Here is a 10,930-nt window from a genome sequence, read left to right on the forward strand (position 1 = left end):
AATTGCTGAATTGTAAAAAATGTTTGTGCACGAATGAATCGATTGTTCTCATATACAAACATATATACACTTGTTACGTTGTTCGGTGTGACATTCAAATAAGAATAATAATTTATTATAAACAAATTCTGCCGAAATTGTGTTTTGCATTGAAATGCTTCGATTTACTTTTAAATATACACAACAAACATATCTCGTGTTCAATTCATTTTTTTATTCATTTATATGTGAATTCCCATACTCAGATAAATTTAACAGAGAAAAATTAAGGGCAAACAGTGTAAAAAACTGGTCGAATTCATAGGCACCGCAAAAAAAATTTCAGCCAATATTTTTTTTATTTTGTCAGCACAGTAAACAAAACGTAGGTGCCGATCTGCTGCGTACATTCATGTCTTTAGTTTATGAAATGACACAATATTTCTCAAAATATCGAGAAAATTCAAAATAAAAAATTGAAAAACTTCCATTTTTTCATACAAAATACACTAACGGGCACTGAGTGCCCCAAAGACGAAGTGATATAATTTAGTAAAAATTTGTTCAGCCAATATTAATTTATTTTGTCAGGACAGTATACAAACCGTAGCTGCCGACCCGATGCGCACATTCATGTCTTTAGTTTACAATTAGACACAAGATTTCTCAAAATATCGATTTTTTTAATTTTTTCATACAAATTACACTACGGGCACTGAGTGTGGATTGCAGAAGGACGGTTTTAGGGTTAAATGTCTGGGACATTCAGCCATCACTATTGCGTTAAGACAAAACGAATCTTCAAAATTGTTATCAAATATTTATAAAAACCTGTGGTCGAAACATGAACCATCCATATAAATCGGTGGTCGCTGATGAAGCATTTTTTGTATGGAAATATTTGTTGAAAATTCAACAATACGCCACCTATTAAAGACAATAAAGATTTTCGTTACTATTGCTGTATTGACACAGCTCTAGCGAACTATATAGCTGTATTGCAAACGTATCAGTACTGAGCACAAGACTCCGATTCTGTGTATGCGTGTGTGTTGTAAATTTTGCACAAGCAGCTACGATGACACAGCTCTAGCGAACTACATGGCTATCGCTGTATTACAAACTAATACTAAGAAACACAAGAACTTCGATTCTGTTTATGCGTATGTGTTATAAATTTTGCACAAGCAGCTATGGTTGACAACTGAGTTCAGAATTTGCAATACAAACGGACACACAATATCAGAGTTAGTGTGTTCTTTAGTAACCAAAATCTTTATGTCTTTTAATAGATGTCGTATTCGTTGATTCTTCAACAAAAAATCTTCGATACCAGCACCCACCGATATAAATGAATGGTTAAGAATAATAATGAAACTTAATTTTGGTTCAAACTGGAGTGTCCCGCAGAATTATTTCAAATGAAAGTGTCCCGAATATTTGTTTCAAACTAAAATGTCCCTACAAAAAAGATTCATGTAAATTTTCCTAAGTGCCATTTTCATTTGCAATAAATTTGAGGGACACTTCGATTGTAAACTTTTTTTTGAGTCCTATTCATAGAACTTTTTTCGGGGGACAGTTTGAGAAAAAGTTTTTTTTTGACATTTCAATCATAATTTTACGTATTATATGTATATACTCATATGAGAACTGAGAAAAAATCTGTTCAATAGGTATCACATAGCAAGTTTATATGAAACTCTCGGAGACTCGGTATAGAGCACTCAAACAGTGAAAAAAGTCCAGATCGTGTATTAGATGATATGGAATGCGATTTTTTTCATTCTGATTTCACCAGGTGATACAGAAAATTGAGTAGTAATTGAGAATCGAAGAAAAAAAAAATTAATTATTTTTTTCATTTTTCGCGATTTTTTATACCATCTATATGGGAAGCTTGTATGAAAAACATGGAAGACCGCTGAAATGGCAAATACGAAATATGTACGTACGTTCGACAATGAGTTTCATATAAACTTGCTATGTGATACCTATTGAACAGATTTTTTCTCAGTTCCCATACATATAGTACATAAAATTATGATTGAAATGTCCAACAAAAAAAACTTTTTCTCAAACTGTCCCCCGAAAAAATTTCTATGAATAGGACTCAAAAAAAAGTTTACAATCGAAGTGTCGCTCAAATTTATTGCAAATGAAAATGGCACTTAGGAAAATTTACATAAATCTTTTTTGTAGGGACATTTTAGTTTGAAACAAATATTCGGGACACTTTCATTTGAAATAATTCTGCGGGACACTCCAGTTTGAACCAAAATTAAGTTTCATTATTATTCTTAAGTGTGTGTGTGTGTGTGTGCACGCGTGCAAATTATCAGGTAAAAATTGCATGATGTCTTTTAAGCGTAAGCCGAAGATTTTACGCGGGCCGTTCGATGTAAGATATTTGATATAAGTATTTTTTTTTTCGATTGTAATTAAATCGTTAAATTTTTCTTTAACAAGAAAATAATAATATAATAAAAGAAGAAAAAATCATTTGTGAAAAATGAAAAAGTGTTCTTTTTAATAAAAATAAAAAAACAATGATTTATTTGATTGTTCGTTCAATAGTACAATTCATATATATTGTGGTCGTAAGCATTATTGTCATTCCAATGTATAAATCCAATTGTGTTATTTTTTTATCTTTTCATTTAGTAATGAGCATTTTATCGGCACCAATTTTGTTCGTATTTTTGATAAATTATCATTTTTTTCGCGATAGGTCACTTTTCTAATAAACATTTATATATTTATATCAATTTGTTCCTTTCTCTACAAAACGAAGGGTATAATCAAACTAAATAAAAAAAGAAAACTAACTTATTTTATTTTATTTATTTATTAGCGTGCACGACACATTTTTTGTATTTTCTCTATTAGAAAATATTATTGGAATTAATATTACTAAGATTGGCTATTTTAGATCATCTATTTGTGGATTTTCACTTTAAAAACTCAAAATTAAAAAAAAAGTATTTTTTACAATTTCAAATTATGCAAACTAATACTAAGGTTTCATTCACTTTCAATATTGCGTAAATATGGTAAATATTTAGATATCTAAAGATGATTAGATATCAAAAATATGTTAGATGAAAAGCTATGTGTTGTGCAAAATAATTTAAATTTATCTGTCATGGTTTAAATTTTTTAAACTTTGTTGATAAAGATAATGAATTCAATTAGAAATTCTAACTTAGAATATACAACTTTATCCATATGAGGTTATAGAGATGGCGCTCGGATAAGGAAGCTCAAAGTAAATTCACAGGCAATATATAACGCATTAAAGAGTTGGTGACAATATCCCGCCGATTTCTCGTGAATATATTTTAATACGCGAATTTGAATATCTCTGTTATTTAAATAAATTAAACCCATTGAATTTATGGCATCGGTAGGTCCTTTTTTATTTTGGAAACATTTTGTAGATTACAAATTGTAATATATATTTTTTAGCTGGTGCCTCGGAACTTGAAAAAACAAAATTCATAATTGTTATTACTATTGGATAGGAAAATTAATTTAGATGAAGAACTTCAAAAGTGTGTAGTTGATATTCTAAGTCTGCGTGATTTGACAAATTTAATTCCAACAAATTCACTGTTTTTCACATTGCTGCATATTTACGATAATCATGAATGTTTACAGTAATGTTTGTTTTTATATCTGTGACTACACGCAAATAAAAACATTTTTTGAGCCTATAGTTACATAGTCTACATTCCATTTAGCGCTAGAAAAATCTCAGAGTTGATCAAAAAAGGTCAACCTTGGGTCTAATTTTTTTCATATTCGCATCTCTCCGAGAGATTCTCTCGCATATTGGTTTTTCACAAAATTATACTAACGTAACTAATCCATTCTACAATGGAACGAGTAAGAATTAAAGTGACCTGAAATTCGGTTGAAAACAATCACCACTTATTTCTTGATGCACAGGGCCAAGTGCCTAGCAGCATCTTAGCAGCCCAGCACGGTGCTTTGAAGCCGCATGTGTATATATATATACTTCTACTGACAAAGCTAACGCTTCGAAGCTAATATTAGTGCTTGGTTGAAAATAAAACAGCAATTTTTTTTACATTGTTGTTGTCAATCTAAATCTCCCTCATTCAATTGAAATCTACTTTAATATATTTTCATTTTTGCTAAATAAATTGGATTATTTTTTGTTTGTTTGTTCATTTACTTAAATGCCAAGAATTGTTGCCGAAGGTACACAACAAAACATAATATATTATATCTGGTTTTTTTGTATACTTTCCTTTTTATTATAAATTAAGTGTTCTGACAATTCTTTTACAAAATTGAAACGTTTCTTTCTTTTTATATTTTATTTTTTTTATTTGCAGTTTTTTTTCACAACTTTAAAATATTGTTTATAATTAATATCACACTGGACCGTCAAGCAATACTTTTTTTCAAATGTACACATATAGTTTGCTGGGAGGGAGAAATGCTGTCTTCTTATTCAATAGGTGCAATAAATTTTTATTAGAATGAAATAAAGATAGATTATTGGACGGACAATGTTTTTCATCTTATTCGGTATTGCTTGAACGCATAAATTTTTTGTTTGTTTTCATATTGTGAAACAGTTGGCAAACACATCAAAACGATGTTACACGCGTTCTTTTCGTTGGTGATTCAATTTGAATTTCTGTCAAGAATGAGAAATATCATATCGATAAGTTATGATTAGTAAGAATTAGGTAAGAATCACACACATTTTTTAAAGTATGTAATTTGCAATCTATTGAGAATTTGAAAAAACGAAAATAAAAAATGCACATAGCTGATAATAACATGCTGTATGTTTGTTGTAAAATTAACACTCATTTGATAATAATTTATATTTAAAAAAAAAAAACAGATTTCCTCCACATTGCACACTTAAACTTCAGAATATCATGAAAAAACTGTTTTTTTTTCTTTTGCGAAAAAGAGAATTGTAAAAGACAAATCATAATTCATGCATTTTTCTTTGTACACAATTGGTTTTACAATCACTATATATTTATGATTTTTTTCATCGAGAATCGATTTAAAAATTAATAGAATCCTCTACATTTTTGTTTCGACACTTTAACTGTAATTATAAGAAAATAATTTACACAATTCAAAATTTTCAAAAAGCTCAGAACGTTCTTAATATACCAGCCTAAAAATGAGACTAAATTAATACTTATTAAAAAGAGTGAGAGTGAGTTAAACGAAAAGATATATTGTTTAAATACTTAAAAAAATTATTTTTCTTTTGAAATTATACAGGCAAGATATATAAAACTAAAAGAGATTCTCCGACACACGTTTACTATATGTGTGCTTTTTTTTGTTTAAATAAATTTGCTTAGTACTTAAATACAGGAAAATCTATTCACACGTTGCATAAAAAATAAATAATAATATGTCGGTTATTCTTCATTCTATTTTCTTTTTCATTTATAAAAAATATCTTTGTCGCTTTGGTGAGACACAAGATATCGCATTTATTACATTTTACTAAAAAAAATCGCAAATTAAAAACGAACGAATTTTCAATACTAAACTATAATACTACATTAGAATATGGAGACAAAATTTAAAAAAAAGAGCTCATATAAAATAGGATGAAATCAAATATAAATCAAAAACTAAACGCTACACATAAGTTTACACATGAACGGTAAGACACTCGGAATCTAGAACTGGCGTCAATGTTTTACATACAATCGAGCGCTTACCAAAGTCTTTATGCGGACTTTCTATCGAACCGACCGTATTTTTGCGCATATCAATATTTTGCACTTTGTATAGTATTTGAGATCCTCGATTTGATTTCAATTTCGGTTCAATTGGATCAAAGTCACCACTATCGCATGGATATATCGCACTTGATCCTTCGCCGAGCGAAATCACTGACACAACATCCGGCGTTGGGTGCATGCTCAATTCCATAGCTCCACTTAAGGATGATGCACTACCCTTTAATGGATTGGCCAAACGACGGAAATTCTCTTCATTTTGAATATTATTCGATTTTTCTTCGTCATGACGAGAGATTTCAATATTTGGCGAAAGATTAACGCCCGATCCATTAGCATTGAACATTCGACGACGCCAAAACAATGCACCAAACGCTCCAAGTACCAAAGCTGCAACAGCCGTTGCACAAACAATCACCAATATAAATCCAGATCGACCCCGTCCAGTTGTTACAAGTGCCGTTTCAACCTGTTGAAATGGAAACAAAAATAAAAATCATTGAAATTTACCCAAAGGACGCACTCTGAGAATATTTGAGATAAATATCTAGCCAGTTCGATTATACGCATTCCTAGACGCGTTTGCCAATTAAATATAAAGTAAATTGGATTTTTTTTACCTTAACCTCCAAGATTGCAGCCAATGGTGCTGCTTCGATTTCGTCTGCTGAATATGTTGTTCCCAATGAACTGCCACGTGAAAGCAATTCACCAAGAATGGTTACCGCTTGCGCAATGTACTCAGAATTCTTTGATGTAGACGACTAAAATTAATATATATATTTTTCACTTAAGTTGATGCTTTTCCATAAAATAAATAATTTTAAATAATCTATACAGAATACATACGATTGTAACTTCGATGGTATCATTTGTTCCTATTTTCAAATCGCATAAAAGCACTAAAAGTGGTGGCTGCATATCGGCTGTAACTTTCACAAGTCTCGTACCTAATAATGTTCGCAAACTCAAGCAAATACCTTCAACCGATGTTCCTGGTTGTATTATTTGATTTTGTAGCAGAATTGTTATGCGCGCACAATTTTCATCGAGAATGGCTTGATTTGGCCAACATTCAGTAGGAGCTGGTAGCTTTGGTGGAGCAACACGTCGTGATGGTTCCAAATTTCGACAATCACCTCTCGGTATACATGGTGGTGATAAACAACTTTCATGTAGCGTCAATGGAACACATACTTCATGCGAATCACATCCGTTTGTTATATTCGAGCGCAAACAATTCTTTAAGCCACACCAAATATTTGAACATTTTGGCTTTCCATTCACACAAATACATGAATTACAATTCGTTTCGTCAAGTTGGTCCTCTTGCGGTTCGGCGGCGATTGCATTATATGGTGAAAGTGATGTACTATTCAAACAAACCGATGACGGATCAGATAGCACTGAAACAATTTACCAAAAATTTGTGAATTATGATAACTGTTTTATATAAACGCAGAAATGTTTATATTCACATATATGGTTTAAAACCGATACAAACGTTGGCAGTGGAAAATAGAAAACTTACGTATTTCGCATCTAAGTCCGCGTCTTCCTTTGGGGCAAATGCAAGTAAATCCACCAATGCCATCGATACAAGTTGCACCACCTAAACATGGTTGTGGTGAACATTCGTTAACATTGATACGACAGTCGGGACCGGAAAATCCTTGAGCACAGGCACATCGAAACCATCCTGGTCCCGATTCGCATGTTCCACCATTATGGCAAGGCTGTCCTTGACATTGATCAATCGATTCTACACAAAAAGCGCCACCCCATCCATTGGCACAGATACAAACTGAAGTAGCCTCACCGCCAATTATAGTTGGTGCACATGAACCGCCATTCGAACATTGACCGCTAAAACATTGCGTTATTCTCTCTGTACATGTTTTTCCTATCAAAAAAATAATAATATTTTAACATAATTGAAAAGTTCACATCATAATAACTCATTATTAATGATTTCAAAAATCGCGCGTAATACCTGACCATCCAGGAGCACATTTACATGTAAATTTACCATCTCCGTCTAAACACATTCCGTTATTTTTGCATGGATTAGGTAAGCAATCGTTTAAATCTAGAATACACAAAAAGAAAAATCAAAGAACAAAGTAATAAATTAACCGAACAAAGTGTTTATGCCAATCAAAAAAAGTATTAACATATTATAAAAACATACTGTGTTCACAATAAGGTCCAGTGAATCCATAGTAACACAAACAACTTTGATCGTTCTCTTTTGTTTCGCATTTCCCGTGACCATTACATGGAATCGTTGAATTTGAAACTGTACAACCGACTATTCGAATGAAGAATGTAGCAAAAGTGAAGTGATTGGCAACGATTATTTACAGAAAATATAAAATTGAGAGACAACAACAACAAATATATTGCCCGAGGCATATAGCTTTCAGTACATTTTATAAATTTAGTCATTCATAAAATCGTTCGGTCATCATTCATTCATTCATTCAATTGATTCATTCTCGCTTATATGCATAAAAATATGCCAGCAATGTGTGATGAATGTTGACCGCAAAGGTCCATCAAATAGAATAAATAAATTTAAATAGAATTATAATTACCATAACACGGTGGTGATTTACATGGTGTTGCGAGCAATTCACAATGGCGTCCGGCTCGACTGGCCGGGCAATGACAGTAATAGCCGCCAGGTGTATTTAAACAGCTTCCTTCAACACATGGTGTCGGCGAACAATGATCTTCAGCCTCCTGCATTGAATAAAATTGAATTTAATACTACTACTATCTTTGTCTTTAAATCTCTCTCTCTCTCTCTCTCTCTCTCTCTCTCTCTCTCAATCGCACTATGCACTGTACATGATGCATACACCTCTTTCTTTATCTGTGTGTTTATGTGTTCTTATTTTCTCTACGCTTGGTCTCTTGGGTATCACAATTCCTATCTCATGGAAACGATTCTTATCGACATTCGAGCGTTCGTTCTCGTCATGTGTTTTGTTTCTCAGAATTTATGACAACAATCGAGTAAGTACATGTAAAATGAAGTACAGTTAAAACCAGCAAAGGTACCATAAAACACGAGCTAATCATTCATTCAATTGTCGTCGTTTATGATGATTTAATTGATAACAACTTCCATTCTTATGGCACACTTTCAACTTATCTGTCAAGTCAAATTTTCTGCGCGCACTCGGAAAACTTTTTCTTTTTCTCTAGCTTTCTTGGTTTCATTTCTACATTAAAATTCCGTAAAAACCGTAGTAACTAAAAACATTTTCATTCTATTCGTTTTTAATATGTTATATGTCTTGCACACAATGCTTAGCTCTTACATTGTTCTATTCAATAGAATTCATTTGGCTCTTCATTCACAATTCTTATGGCATTGCCTAGCAATAAGAAGTATGCTCGTGGATCTTTGCGATTCTCTTACTTTACGATAATCTTCTTTCACAAAATTCAATGACAATCATCAACAACCAGTTGATGAATTATATATGTACGTGAATCGACGTGAATCTTTCTTGCCTTGCTGTGAAGAGAGTGAGAGAATTGGTCTGATTCATCTAATACAATTTAAATGTTTTTTGTTCTCACTTTAAATGTAATGTATAAATATTATAAGGTTGTGACAACACGCCATTGCATCAATGCATCTGTGACACATTCTCACAATTCATAAAAAACAGTGATTAATTGCGCATGTTAAATACAGCTTATGCTCGGTAATTTTGTTTAGAATCAGCAGCACCTCCGATTTACCAATGATTTGACTGCATTCATATCGAAGCCTGATCATGCCCGTAGCTAACAACACCTCTAATGCGTATTCCGAGTACTAATTGACGTTTGTGACAATATGGCCGTCACGGTTGGGCAAAATCATAATGAATCGATTAAACTGCGTTAAACTGTTAAAATAAAACAGTAGAAATAAATAGATTTTAATTTTTTACATTTTTGAAAATAAAAAATCTTTTGTTTTTTTAATTTTGTGAGATTTTCTGTCCACAATATTCAAAAATATTAAATTAATAAAAATGAATTAGTTGACCTAACCTCACTTTTGTGTCACAATCGTGATAAACCGATCAAATAATTATTAAAACGAAAGTGAGGTTATGTCAACCAATTCATTTTTTATTAATTTAATATTTTTGAATATTGTGCAGTAAATCTCACGAAACTACCGGAAACTACAAAACAAAACAAGCATTTTTTATTTTTAAAAATTTAAAAAATTAAAATATTTTTATTTCTACTGTTTTAATAATTATTTGATCGGTTTATCACGATTGTGACACAAAAGTGAGGTTATGTCAACCAATTCATTTTTATTGATTTAATATTTTTGAATATTGTGGACAGAAAATCTCACAAAATTAAAAAACAAAAGATTTTTTATTTTCAAAAATGTAAAAAATTAAAATTTATTTATTTCTACTGTTTTAATTTAACAGTTTAACGCAGTTTTATCGATTCATTATGATTTTTCCAAACCGGGACGGCCATATTGTCACAAACGTCAATTAGTACTCGGAATACGCATTAGAGGTGTTGTTAGTTACAAGTCTTATATAGGAAATCCTATACCATGATCGGGCTCCGATTCATATCATCTTTATTTTTTTTTAAATTTCCTCTCGTCTTGCTGTTGTCGCTTGAACTTATAACACGAGAACAGAAGATCCGACATAGATGGAGTCTAATTACTTGCTTCAATGCATATGAATAACCCTTAACCGCACAGGCTAAAACAGTAACGTAAGCGCACAGGTGGGGTCTTTTTGGACCCATGAGAAATTTCATACAAAACTTATGCAAAATGGTATCCAATGAGTAAAATATGTCATTTTATAGTTAAACCATAGCTTATTCCTTACTTTCCAATACAGCATCACAATTTAATATTGATTTTTATGGAAAAAAAATCAATTATAGCCAAAATGCTTGGTAGTTATTGATATGTACGACTTTCAGACAGTCGTGTCTTTCACTAATATCGCTAATCGACAGTCGTTGGCCAGTTAATGTGCTTCGTGTACTGCGCCGAACTACCTCTCGATATGTGAGATCAATATAGATCGAGTCTCGAGACTGCTTCCCGAAGGGCGATCGCACTTTGAACACTGTAGCTCTCTGGCATTTATGAGTTCAACCCTATGTAAACATTTTTCCTTCCTCTTCTTCTGCATTTG

General features: G+C 31.9%; 1 protein-coding gene across 2 annotated transcripts; it reads right to left on the reverse strand.

Annotated features, from left to right (window-relative positions):
• Positions 1-4,080: 4,080 nt before the first annotated feature.
• LOC116351689 (protein serrate-like) lies at positions 4,081-8,517 on the reverse strand. Of its 2 annotated transcripts, XM_031783823.1 has the most exons (8): positions 8,333-8,517; positions 7,927-8,046; positions 7,729-7,824; positions 7,267-7,638; positions 6,585-7,141; positions 6,356-6,499; positions 5,715-6,204; positions 4,081-4,651 (listed from the first exon to the last, which is right to left on the reverse strand). In XM_031783823.1, the coding sequence occupies exons 1-8, from the start codon at positions 8,484-8,486 to the stop codon at positions 4,602-4,604; spliced, it is 1,983 nt and encodes a 660-aa protein (XP_031639683.1). In that variant the 5' UTR covers positions 8,487-8,517; the 3' UTR covers positions 4,081-4,601. The 2 variants fall into 2 exon arrangements, with proteins under 2 accessions (XP_031639683.1, XP_031639682.1); XM_031783822.1 differs by lacking the exon at positions 4,081-4,651 and having other exon boundaries at positions 5,281-6,204; positions 8,333-8,515.
• Positions 8,518-10,930: the final 2,413 nt, after the last annotated feature.

The sequence above is a fragment of the Contarinia nasturtii genome, unplaced genomic scaffold, assembly GCF_009176525.2.
Source record: "Contarinia nasturtii isolate CC-2019 unplaced genomic scaffold, AAFC_CNas_1.1 Cnas_scaffold_6035, whole genome shotgun sequence".
In the NCBI taxonomy this organism is placed as follows: domain Eukaryota; kingdom Metazoa; phylum Arthropoda; class Insecta; order Diptera; family Cecidomyiidae; genus Contarinia; species Contarinia nasturtii.